Source organism: Amphiura filiformis, chromosome 18 (assembly GCF_039555335.1).
Source record: "Amphiura filiformis chromosome 18, Afil_fr2py, whole genome shotgun sequence".
Taxonomy (NCBI): Eukaryota; Metazoa; Echinodermata; class Ophiuroidea; order Amphilepidida; family Amphiuridae; genus Amphiura; species Amphiura filiformis.
Genome location: NC_092645.1, coordinates 66,344,675 through 66,358,415, shown reverse-complemented (window position 1 = coordinate 66,358,415; position 13,741 = coordinate 66,344,675). Strand labels below are relative to the sequence as shown.

Sequence of the window (13,741 nt, the reverse complement as noted above, 5' to 3'; positions counted from 1 at the left end):
TCACCTCCAGCAACTCTAGATTTATTTGCATGACATCATTTCCTATGTTAAGTGATGTTAGATTTCTCAAAACAAGGCTAAAGGCTAGGCTTCACTAAGCCCTGGGCTTCATAAAGTTTTGCCTAAGAACATACATGATCAATTTTGTTAATTGCTCGTATTCTACTATTGATTGATTGATTGATTGATTGATGGAATAATTGATTGATTGATTGATTGATTAACAATACCAACTTTGCCTTGAAATTTAAGAAATCTACACTACAGAGCAAATGAGCTATTCCAGTTGAAATCCATACTCCCCCTATGGAAAACATGACCTGAATCTTCCAAGCAGTGAGTGTGAGTTGGGATTATTTGAATGGGTGAATCCGTTTGAAATTTGCACCCCTTGTGTAGGAGATTAATATCATGTCTTCCATTAAGGTATATGGATTTCAACCGGAATAGTCAAATGTGGCTTATAAGCTTTTGTGTTTCATTTGCACCTGCTTTTGCATTTATTTTCTCCTGAACTTTGACCTCCAACCCCTCACAGCACAAGAACCGTTGACCCAAGGTGAAGCACCATCAGCAGAAAATGACAGCACAGACAAACAGAAAACCGAAGAAACAGACAAAGAGAAAACTGAGGAGACAGAACCAACCTCTGCCAGCCAAGTTGAGGTTACTAGTGACTCACCAGATAAAGCACAAGAACATAATGATGACAAAGATGATACAAACACTGAAAAAGAACTAGAAACACCTGCAAATCAAGCAGATAGTCAAGCAGAAAATCAAGCAGATAGTCAAGTAGAATATCAAGTAGAAGCTAAACCAGAAAATGAAGCATCAGATCAAACAGCAAATCAAGCACCTGATGAAGCAGAAACTCAAGCAGAAACTCAAGCAGAAACTCAAGCAGAAACGCAAGCAGAAAGTCAAGCGGAAACTCAAGCAGAAAGTCATGCAGAAAACCAACCAGAGTCCAACATTTCGGAGGCACAAGAGCCACCAGCTACAGCTGAAGGTGACCTTTGACCTCTCATCTTTTAGTTTGTATAATTTATTTTACAATCTTTTCATAGCATGATATTCTTAATGCAACAGCTCTCAAATGCATGCCAAAACTGTAAAGCATGAAAACGCCCTTGTAGTTACACACAATGACTGCATAGCCAGGTAGTTTTCTTATTTTCTCATTCACTTTGCGCATTTCAACTAATTGTTTATGCAATCATATTACAGGTAAGGCAACAATATTGAGTTGGGTGTATTCCTTAGTCATTTGGGTATATTCCTACCACATTTGGGTGTATTTCTAAGTCATTTGGGAGTATTCCTCCAGCAATTGGGTGTATTCCTTAGTCATTTGGGTGTATTCCATAGTCATTTGGGTGTATTCCTCAGTCATTTGGGTGTATTCCTTAGTCATTTGGGTGTATTCCTTAGTCATTTGGGTGTATTCCTCAAACATTTTGTGTATTTCTCCGGCATTTAAGTGTATTCCTCAAACATTTGGGTGTATTTCTCCAGCAATTGGGTGTGTTTCTCAGTCATTTGGGTGTATGCCTCATACAAAAGAATTAGGGTTATGGTTAGGTTTAGCATATATTGGGACTTTTATATGAGGAGGCTGCAATTTCAAAGTTGCTACCTGATTGCATGGCTATTTACTTATTATTACCCCACCCCCTTGAAAAAAATGACTGCTCACTAGTAGGATTGGGCTTTTCCAGTTGAAATCCATACACCCCCTATGACCACATAGAGATGGAGACTCAGATGGTGTCAGGTTACTCCATTTAAAATTCACACTTCCGTTGTGGAAGATTGAGGTCATGTCTAGCTTCCTTATGGGTGTATGGATTTTAGCTGAAATATTGAGTTGGGTGTATTCCTTAGTCATTTGGGTGTATTCCTCAGTCATTTGGGTGTATTTCTCAATTATTTGGGTGTATTTTGCGCCTTGGATTAGATTGAATTTTCTAGATAAATGGCGCATTTATTATTATTATTATTTATTATTCCTCAAATATTTGGGTGTATTCCTCAAGCACTGAGTTGTATTCCGCAAACATTTGGCATTTGGGTGTATGGCTCGGTCATTTGGGTGTATTCCTCAGTCATTTGGGTGTAATCCTCCAGCAATTGGGTGTATTCCTTAGTCATTTGGGTGTATTCCTCAATCATTTGGGTGTATTCCTCAATCATTTGGGTGTATTCCTTAGTCATTTGGGTGTATTCCTCAAACATTTGGATGTATTCCTCAAACATTTGGGTGTATTCCTCAAACATTTGGGTGTATTCCTTAGTCATTTGGGTGTATTCCTCAAACATTTGGGTGTATTCCTCAAACATTTGGCATTTAGGTATATGGCTCAGTCATGTGGGTGTATTCCTCAGTTATTTGGGTATGTTCCTCAAAAAATTAGGTGTACCTTAGACATTTGGGTGTATGGCTCAGTTGTTTGGGTGTATTCTTCAAACATTGGGGTGTATTCCACAAACATTTGGGTGTATTCCTCCAGCAATTGGGCGTATTCTTCAAACAATTGGGTGTATTCCTCCAGCAATTGGGTGTGTTTGTCAGTCATTTGGGTGTATTCCTCAAACATTGGGGTGTATTCCACAAACATTTGGGTGTATTCCTCCAGCAATTGGGTGTATTCTTCAAACAATTGGGTGTATTCCTCAAACATTTGGACATATATTCCTCTGGTATTTGGTTGTTTTTTCAGTCATTTGGGTGTATGCCTGAAACAAAAGAATTAGGGTTATGGTTAGGTTAGCTTAATCATTTTGCATATTGGGACTATCATATGAGGCTGCAATTTCAAAGTTGCTACCTGATTACATGGCTATTTACTTATTATCCCCCCCCCCCGAAAAAAATCCGACTGCTCACTAGTAGGTTTGGGCTTTTCCAGTTGAAATCCATACAACCCTATGGAAGATATGGAGACTTCAAAGATGGAGACTTCAAATGGAGTCAGGTTACCCCATTTAACATTCACACTTCCATTGTGGAAGATTGAGGTCATATCTAGCTTCCTTAGGGGTGTATGAATTTCAACTGGAATAGCTGTTACAATGGCATTCAAAAGTATTATGTCAATGCAAATGATGTCTTCAGTATATTAATACTAACAACTTAATGTAAAAAAGTGGATGCAGTTAAGACTTGCTTTTATTCAGACACCCTGTGGGTGTATTCCTCTGGTATTTGGGTGTATTCCTCTGGTATTTGGGTGTATTCCTCTGGTATTTGGGTGTATTCCTCTGGTATTTGGGTGTATTCCTCTGGTATTTGGGTGTATTCCTCTGGTATTTGGGTCTATTCATCAGTCATTTGGGCGTATTCCTCTGGTATTTGGGTGTATTCCTCAGTTATTTGGGTGTATTCAGTTATTTGGGTGTATTCCTCTGGTATTTTGGTGTATTTCTCAAACATTTGGATGTATTCCTCAGTCATTTGGGTGTATTCCACTGGTATTTGGGTGTATTCCTCAGTCATTTGGGGGTATTCCTCAGTCATTTGGGTGTATTCTTCAAACCTTTGGGTGTATTTCTCATTTGGGTGCCTGCAGTTTGGGTGCATGCCAAGATTTATTCAACTGATCACACTGGAATACTCTAATAATATCATTATAGAAATCCATGGCTTGGGCTTTGAATAGGCTTCTGTAGTGTGTAGAATTGAATTGGTGGAGGGAATAAGTTATGTTGGTTTTTTGGTACAATTCTGGTTAACCCTGTGTACCCTAGTGTTTGAGGGTAACATTATGGTTATACTTGTGCGCAGGGTAAACCAGAATTATCCCATTTTTTCTAGTTTGAGTTTATGGGCTCAGGAGACTTGTGAAGAAACATATGGGTCATTTCGGTGTATTCCTCAAACAGTTGGGTGTATTCCTTGGTCATTTGGATATATTTCTCAGTCATTTGGGTGTATTCCTCAGTCATTAAGGTGTATTCCTCACGTCATTTGGGTGTATTCCTCAAAAAGTTGGGTATATTCCTCAAATATTTAGGTGTATTTCTCACCCTGAATTTCTCAGTGATTTGGGTGTATTCTTGAAACATTTAGGTGTATTTCTCAGTCCAGGGTGTATTATTTAAACATGTGGGTGTATTTCTCAGTCATTTGGGTGTATTCCTCAATCATTTGGGTGTATTCCTCAAACAGTTGGGTGTATTCCTCATACATTTGGGTATATTTCTCAGTCATTTGGGTGTATTCCTCAGTCATTAAGGTGTATTCCTCAGTCATTTGGGTGTATTCCTCAAAAAGTTGGGTGTATTCCTCAAACATTTAGGTGTATTTCTCACCCTGAATTTCTCAGTGATTTGGGTGTATTCTTGAAACATTTAGGTGTATTTCTCAGTCCAGGGTGTATTATTTAAACATGTGGGTGTATTTCTCAGTCATTTGGGTGTATTCCTCAATCATTTGGGTGTATTCCTCAAACAGTTGGGTGTATTCCTCATACATTTGGGTATATTTCTCAGTCATTTGGGTGTATTCCTCAGTCATTAAGGTGTATTCCTCAGTCATTTGGGTGTATTCCTCAAAAAGTTGGGTGTATTCCTCAAACATTTAGGGGTATTTCTCACCCTGAATTTCTCAGTGATTTGGGTGTATTCTTGAAACATTTAGGTGTATTTCTCAGTCATTTGGGTGTATTCTTTAAACATGTGGGTGTATTTTTCAGTCATTTGGGTGTATTCCTATATTTAGTCATTTGGATGTATATATTACTCAAAAAGGAATAATGATCAAGGAAAGCTTTTAATATTTTTCCTAACAATACCCTGTCTGCATCTCTTACACAGCTGCAGAAGAACAACCTCCAGCTTCAGAAGAACAACCAGCAGCTGCTACCGAAGAAGAAAAGCCTGCTGAAGAGACTCCAGCCGAACCAGCAGCAGAAGAGACACCAGCAGAAACAGTGGAAGAAACGCCTGCAGAACAAAAGCCTGCAGAAGAAACACCAGCCGAAGAAACACCTGCAGAAGAAACACCCACAGAGCAACAAGAAGATAAACCAGCAGAATAAGAGCATTCTATTTAAAATCCACATTCCCTCTCTGGAAAATATGAAAATTTCCTCCATGGGCAGGATATGAATTTTAAATGGAATGAGCATAGGTAGTTCCATTTGAAATCCTTACTCCCATGTACATTGTGCAAGTAAGATTTTGAAATTTTCTTCTATGGAAAGGGTATCATTTTTAATGGGATGAGCATAATAGGTAGTTCCATTTGAAATCCTCATGTGTGTTGCTGTGGATTTTTTGTTAAATATATCTTGCACAGGGGAATATAAATTTCAAATGGAATGAACATTAGGCAGTTCCATTTGAAGTCTTCACTCCCACTGTGGAAGATTTTGAAAATATCTTCCATGTGTATGGTATGAATTTCAAATGGAATGGTAGTATAATTTGAAATCCTTACTTCTTCCACGGGGGAGTATGAATTTCAAATAGACGAGCACACTAGGCAGTTCAATTTAAAAATCCTCACTCCCACTGAGGAAGATTTCAGAATATCTTCCACATAGGGAGTATGAATTTCAAATGGAATGAACAAATTAGGCAGTTTCACTTCTACTATGGCACATGTATTGTATGAATTTCAAATGGAATGAACAAATTAGGCAGTTTCACTTCTACTGTGGCACAGGTATTGTATGAATTTCAAATGGAATGAGCACATTTGAAATCATTACTCCCATGTACGTTGTGGAAGATTTTGGAAATATCTTCCACAGGGGGAGTATGAATCGCAAATGCAATAAATACATTAGGCAGTTCCATTTGAATTTCAAACACCCTCTGAGAAAGATTCAATCCAATTTTTCCACAAAGGGAGGGTGAGTTGCAAATAGAGTTGGCTAATGTGCTAAATCTATGTGAAATTCATACTCCCCCTGTGGAAGATATTCCCAAAAGCTTCCTTAGTGGGAATTTCAAATGGAACTGCCTAGATATTTCCATAATCTTCCACAGAGGGAGTGTGGACGTTAAATGAATTAACCCATTGGCCATTGTCAGGCAACTTGTGGTCTTTCACACAACTCTTTAAATGACTCTTTAAAGAGTAGAATTCTATTTGAGTCAGTAATTATACTCCCAAAATCAAAGACAGGAAGAGAAACAATCCGATATGAATCATTTTTGACATATAAAGTACTAATTCTTTAAATGACTCACTAAAGAGTCAAAATTACTCAACTGTAATTAGCATAAAAGGTATTGCTACTCATGTGAGTCATTAATTGAGTATTGCTACTCATGTGAGTCATTTATTGAGTATTGCTACTCATGTGAGTCATTAAGTATTACTACTCATGTGAGTCATTTATTGAGTATTGCTACTAATGTGAGTCATTAAGTATTGCTACTCATAGTGATTCATTTATTGAGTATTGCTACTCATTTGAGTCATTTATTACTCACCTGTTATTAGCATAAAGAGTATTGCTACTCTAAATGTGAGACATATATTTTTAATAGAACATTTAAAATGTTTTTAATCTTTAAAATGTGTAATTTGATCAAGCAAATTGGGGAAACTTTGTCCCCTTTTGTTCTACGGGCAATTGGACCAAGTAGAGCCAGTCTGACTGGATTTTTTTTCTGGAATAGGATGAAAGATTTTCTAAAAATTTCTGTCAAAATCAATCAAAACAGCTGTTTTTGATTTCATACAGCTATATTTTATTTTAAATCCCAAAACGTGAATTTGGGTCACCTAATAGCAGCCAATAGAGTTTTCTTATAATTTGCCACTTCTAGCAGTTGATGGCGTTTTGGCTCGGCTAACTCCAATCACTTCGGAATTAGGGAAGCCAAGCTACGCAATTTAGATAAAAATCTGAAAGCATCAAAACCTGTTAAACATTTCCGTAATCAATTCAAAACAAAACTGATCTCTAAATATAATTAATCTTTTTCATGAGCACCCCCTCCCCTTACCTTGTCTTTTGGCTATGTTATGTGATGTTGATTTATTATGTTAATTTCATTTGATTTCAGGGAAAGGCTAACTTTCAGACCTTTTTGGTCTCCCAGCCTTTTCCTCCATATGTACCGTGTTTATATATTTTTTTATGTAATGTCTTTGATTTTTATGGAAATAAAATATGAATATATGAATATGAATATTTTCAGGCTACACAATCATCCTCGCTTTCCGCTTCTGTAATTCTGGCCTGATTGGAATTAGCCAAACCAAAACGTCATCAACGGTTAGAAGGGGCCAATTATATGAAAACTGTATACAAAGTTCATTTCTCAATTTGATAAACTTTCAACATTTACATTTTCAAAGTGGGTCACATATTGCACATTCAGAGCAAATTTCTTTTGAAAATCAAACATTTTTTAAAGAACAAAGACTAGACTATTCCATTTTAAGTCCAAACTCCCCGTATGGAATAAATGCCTTTAATCTCTCACACAGGAGGTGTAGATTTCAAATGGAATCACCCATTCAGGTAACACCATTTGAATTCACACTCTCTGTGTAGAAGATTAAGTTCATGTCTTCCATAGGGGTGTATGGATTTCAGTTGGAATAGCCCAGATTTAGGCCATAAGAGTAGAATTTACTCTTTTGGAAGTTGTCTTTGTGACTCCTAAAATTAATGGTATAGTTAACTTCCTTTTAAATTGACATGTTTAAGGCATAATTATGAAGAGTTATTTTACTCCTGTGACGTTATCACCTTTATACTGTTTGTGTATGTAAGTATTTGATACGACTCCTTGAATTTAAGCTATAGGAAGAGTAAAGTTACTCTTATATGAGTAATACCTTTTTATCCTGACTCCTTTAATTGATAGCAATTAAGTTAAGAGTAAGTAATTTCCCTGTATAATCATATTTTTAATGTGATTCCTTTAATTGAATTGGCACTGGATGAGTAAAGTACCGTTACTAATTTGGTATAATCACCTTTTTACTCCTGTATGCATTTGGGTGTATTCCTAATACATTTGGGTGTATTCCTAATACATTTGGGTGTATTCACAATACATTTGGGTGTATTCCTAGTACATTTGGGTATATTCCTAATACATTTGGGTGTATTACTAGTACATTTGGGTGTATTCACAATACATTTGGGTGTATTCCTAATACATTTGGGTACATTCCTAATACATTTGGGTGTATTCCTAATACATTTGGGTATATTCCTAATACATTTGGGTGTATTCCTAATACATTTGGGTATATTCCTAATACATTTGGGTGTATTCCTAATACATTTGGGTATATTCCTAATACATTTGGGTGTATTCCTAATACATTTGGGTATATTCCTAATACATTTGGGTGTATTCCTACTACATTTGGGTATAATCCTAATACATTTGGGTGTATTTCTAATAAGAAGAAAAGACTTCAGTTAGCAGTGTGTTTATAAAATGAGCAATAATTATAGTAGATTCCAAAGTAGCTTGGAGGTTTGTAAAAGTTTAAGGAACACATTGGACCTTGCCCAAAACACGGAACCTGAGAATTTATGTCCTCTTAAGGTAATACACAATTTTAAAGTGTTGCGATTTGGTAGTTCACAACATCTTGCGAATGGTAGTGAGTTTCGGCAAAAATTGCATTGCCCATTTCCTTATGAGCGTGTAGAAGAATTCAAATATCACAGAAATGCTTTTATAGGTCCTGTGGTTCTTGAGTTATGTTGTAAAGAGGGCTAAAACAACAACACTTTTGTAAAATGTACATAACTCATTAACAACAATAAATTAAGCAAGTTTTCAAAGTATATGATTTGTAGAATGAACATTTGCAAAACATCAAAGTGTTATTTTTCACTAATATATTGATTTAGACAATAAAAATCGATTTTTTGGCTGCTTCGACCAACAATACCCTGTCTACCCTTAATTCCATACATTCCCTATAGAAGACATGCCCTTAAGCTTCCACACCTAGAGTGTACATTTCAAATAGGGTACCTGACTTGGTAGCTCCATTTGACACTCTCTATGTGGGATATTAAGGCCATGTTTTCCAAAGGGTTTAAAAATTGCAACTGGAATAGCCCATTGATCAATATATGATGGACTCAGAGAGTGGACAATGTTGATAATTGATAATAACAGGTTACTCAAAATGATTGTAAAATGAATTGTAAGTTTGTATATTATTGTTATTTTCATGTAACCATGGTAACATTCCCATAGATGTGTGTGCTGAAGGACACTATTATAAAGACTTATTTTTTCATGCATTTTACCAGTAATGCTCTATGAATGAGAATAACTATAGCCTGGCACATTAGGTGTATTTCCCAGTCATTGGGTGTATTCCTCAAACATTTGGGGGTATTTCCCAGTAATTGGGTGTATTCCTCAAACATTTGGATGTATTTCACAGTCATTGGGTGTTTTCCTTAAACATTTGGTGTATTTCTTAGTCATTGGGTGTATTTCTTAAACATTTGGGTGTATTGCTCAGTCATTTGGGTGTATTCCTCAGTCATAGTCTGGCATGGCACATTACATTGGTGTTACCTTTGATTTACCACAAGAAAAATCCCATGAGATAAATATGAGATCAATCATAAATAAGTCTTTACGAAAGAGGTAGGATTCACACAAATCCTTCAAGCCATATCATACTACGTAATTGCTGGAGCGTAGCGCTGTTTGTGACATAACTTAATTTTATCGCTTAGCAGAAATGCGATTGCTGATATCTGATCGATAACCCACTATAATATTTACAGTAATTTCTTGGCCAAACTGAAACACTATAAACTCTAGTGGCTGAGCGATAAACACACGCAAATATAGCGCGGTACAGAAGAAAGCATACATGCGCCTTACATTGCGTACACGCTTAGTACGCTACATGGACGCAACGTGCATGTTCCAGTTTGGCCAAGAAATTACTGTCAATATTATAGTATGCTGAAGTGATTTGATGACTACTTTGTCGCTATGTTGCAACTACTAGGGATTTTTGAATCACATGCTGTGACTGCTAGTATGATATGTCACAGCATGCAATTCTCGCTATTCGCAATAAGGGCGCCGCCAGCGGTTTATGCGATAATCGTGATGTATCATGGGAAAATCGTGATGTATCATGGGAAAAGGTCGACATCCAAGTCCGCAATACTGAATATTACCATGCTATTACATAGGAACATGTGACAATATTTTTAGTTTGTCAATATAACGGTATTACACGCAAATCGATAGAGAAAAATTAATTGTGCACATTTCAAATGACATTATTAAGTATTATTGAGTATCGATTCGCGTGTAACACCTTTATTTTGACAAACTAAAAAAATATTGTCACGTGTTGCGCGGACTTGGATGTCGACCTTTTCCCATGATACATCACGATTACATCGCAAACCGCTGGCGGCGCCCTTATTGCGAATAGCGAGAATTCGAATATACTGCGCCAAAAAAATATCCGTACACTTGGAAAAATAATCACAATTTCAAAGCTGAACCATATTGGGGTAAATTTCTAATTTTAATGCACAATCTAATCCGGCACATTATGAGACCCCATTGAATCCAATGTGACTTCAGGAAGCAAAGTTACAAGCATCTGAATAGATGAGTGTCCAGTTTTAAAAGTGACACACTGGCCTATTTAAAACTCCACTGACTAGACATCTGGTTTGAGAGTGGTGAATGGCTAATTTATGTGTGCCTTTAATTTAAAACAAAAGGAACAAAAGCAACTGAAACAAAAGAACTCACAATTTAAATGAGAGTTACGAAAAGTACAAAGAAGTAAAAACTGAAATACAAACTGCTGTAAATAAAGCTTCATTGAAGAAACTGTGTTAATTGTCTCTTTGTTGCACTTGTTGGAATCTTTTTGCTCCTTGTATAGGCCAGTTTGTCACTTCTGAAACTGGACCTTCGTCTAATCAATCGCTTGTAACTTTACTTCTTGAGGTCACATTGGATTCAATATGTATAGGATAATGGCCGCGGATTAGAACGTGAGTGGGTAAGAATGGCTGAGCGCTCCGCGCTCAGCCATTCTTACCCACTCACGCTCTAATCTGACCGCCATTAACTTCGACTTAATACACACCTATGACGTCGGCTATTGTTTTACCGCTCCATTATTTTTCACGAATGGAGTGTTATTGAAATAGGTTGCTCTTTACAAATTGATCAATTACTCATTGATGCGGACAATACACTAATATAATGATCGTACTAAATTTTAGGTGCGAGTGCAAAAATAGTCCGACTCAGCTTTATGTAAAATGTCTATAGAAATACCCATCATATCACGATCCAGGTGTTTAGTTCAAATCATCCGTAACCACCTTCTTGAATTATAAAGATTTAAAATGTTTGTTACACAAATTGAATAAACGTAGATTCGTAAAATCATTAAAGTGATTAGACCATCAATAGTTCTTTATGCCCACTTCTAATGTATTAACTGTTGAAGTAGTTGCGTATTACATCTTCTCTGGTTTAGGTCTCTATTTTGCATAATAAGGAAAATTGGCAAAAAGGTCATATAGCATGCATAGGCTCATATGAAATGGTCATTACAGTTGTCAACCTCAAGAAAACTACACCTATCGCTATACCTGAGCAATGATACTCTTCTCTGTGAATCGAGTTTACGATTTTGGAACAACCATGCAATTATGGACACTATTGTTTATCTTGGATAATTTTGTGATGGAATCATTCCGAGGATATATATCGTTGATTCGCAGCAGAAGGACCAAAATCAGGTACGAAAAGGTACGAAAATTTTAAATGTACTACAACACATTTTACCTAGGCCTATTATTGTCCTTGAACTTTGTCGGCAAAAAAACAAAACAAACTTCGCCGCCTTGACGCTTGAATAAAAGCCACCTCAACTTCCAGTCCCCTTCCGAAATCAAATGGAGCGTCCCTAACATTGTAATATTTATTTACCGTAAAATGGGGGTAACTTCGGTAAGCGGGGTAACTTTGGTCGTTCAAATATATTTTTTTAAATTGGTCATATTTCCGTACAGCAATATTGTTTTTAGTCATATTTGGTCTCAATTTGTTAAGAAATATATTTGGAAGAAGTCGCTCATGTCCAATTTCTTTGAAAGTTACGAAAATATTGGCATTTTTGACCAAAAATGAGCATATTTTGACATATATTTCAGACAAAATAAAAATCGATATATTTGTGAGCAAGGATGCGTGCTTGCTTAATTTTGCATGGGGACAAATGTCACAAAAAACAAAACCTTGCCCATATACAGCGAAGATCATTTTTTTTCATTTTCTTTTCTTCATGGAATGTAATACTCTGACCAAAGTTGCCCCAAATGCGGGGTAACTTTGGTCAGGCTATTTTCAACCCCTAGGGCACCCTTTCAAAATTATTCAAAAATCTTTTTCAACTTCAAGGTGTAGAAGGGGAACCCTAACGTCATAAAAAAGAGATAATTAGAAATATATTTGGTTTTGTTTGGAAGCAGTGGTTTAAAAACTCTGAAAAGTGCCCAAAGTTACCCGTTTTACGGTATCGGATAGGCCTACTGATCGATGTAAGTAAATATTCAAGCATGCCAAAATACCATCAGATGAAACATCAGATATACTAATGACAAATAAAAATTATACAGAAAATAGACCTACTGTGGCTTTTATCATTATTAAACATGCCCGAAGAGAACGATTTGAAAATAAACAGATTCATAGGCCTAAATACATTGATACAGAATGTGTATTATGTATATGTAGCAATGTTGCCCAAAATATGACAAATTATATGTAGGGCCTAAGCCACTGAAAACGTATAAAAATATAAAGAAGGAAAAAAATGTTATAAAAAAAAGTGAACGTAGAAAGAAAGGTCCAAATAAATAAAAGTAAAGGCCTACGAAGTAAAGCCTTATGGTCTCAGGCCTAAGTGAGGGTAAAACACATCTTGCATGATAAGTACAACGTACTTAGCCAACAATTTAACATGCCCGTTTTGATCTTGACTTGCTTTTCACAGATTGCATTGTAAGGGCTCGGATAGCGACGTTTTACGTATTTTGTTTGTGGCACCTAAGAGCAAATCAGACACATCCTTCTGATATCAAATAATTTAGATTTTTATTAAATTCGCGATACAATACACATTTTAAGGCAAATTATTAAAAATAGATATTTTTGAAATTTAACAGTCCTCAAAGTAAATTGTATAAATCTAACGATATGCAGTAAATAGTAGGAAGTTGGGTTGAACAGCCGTCAATCATATGAAAATTGTGACCTTCATTATTAAAGATATAAATTTTTTCCTCAAAACACTAAAAAATGTAGGTCTTTTTGGAAACATATGAAAGGTCAAATTTTCAATTGAGTCGGCTTTTCATCCCAGCTACATAGGCCTATAGTTTAATTACATATCATTAGATTTATAAAGTTTACTTCGAGGACTGTTAAATTTGGAAAAATATAAAAAATATGAAATTTTAATAATTTGTATTATATCGCAAATTTCACAAAATCAAAATTATTATTATTATTAGATATAGGGACAATCCTCGTATTCAGCATGCAATTCGATATGTATGATGTGCTCTCAGGTCCCATGACAATACTGTGCAAATGTTGCTATCCGCTTCCTCAATTTATTGTATTAATGAAAATCATTTTCTTCTTGTTTTTCGTATCATTGTTTTGCATGAATGAAGTGATGATAACAATACCGCACTTTTCGCAATTGATATTAACACTACATTCGTAA

The 13,741-nt window shown here is 35.9% G+C and overlaps 1 protein-coding gene across 1 annotated transcript in view; it reads left to right on the top strand.

Moving 5' to 3' along the window:
• The window catches only part of LOC140138943 (uncharacterized), a 64,287-nt gene extending 58,116 nt beyond the window's left edge, over positions 1 to 6,171 (top strand). The window contains exons 4-5 of the mRNA XM_072160723.1: positions 539 to 1,012; positions 4,819 to 6,171. Of these exons, the coding sequence (XP_072016824.1) occupies positions 539 to 1,012; positions 4,819 to 5,042 (698 nt within the window). The 3' untranslated portion in view covers positions 5,043 to 6,171. The remainder of the gene's footprint in view (positions 1 to 538; positions 1,013 to 4,818) is intronic.
• The last annotated feature ends 7,570 nt before the right edge of the window (positions 6,172 to 13,741 follow it).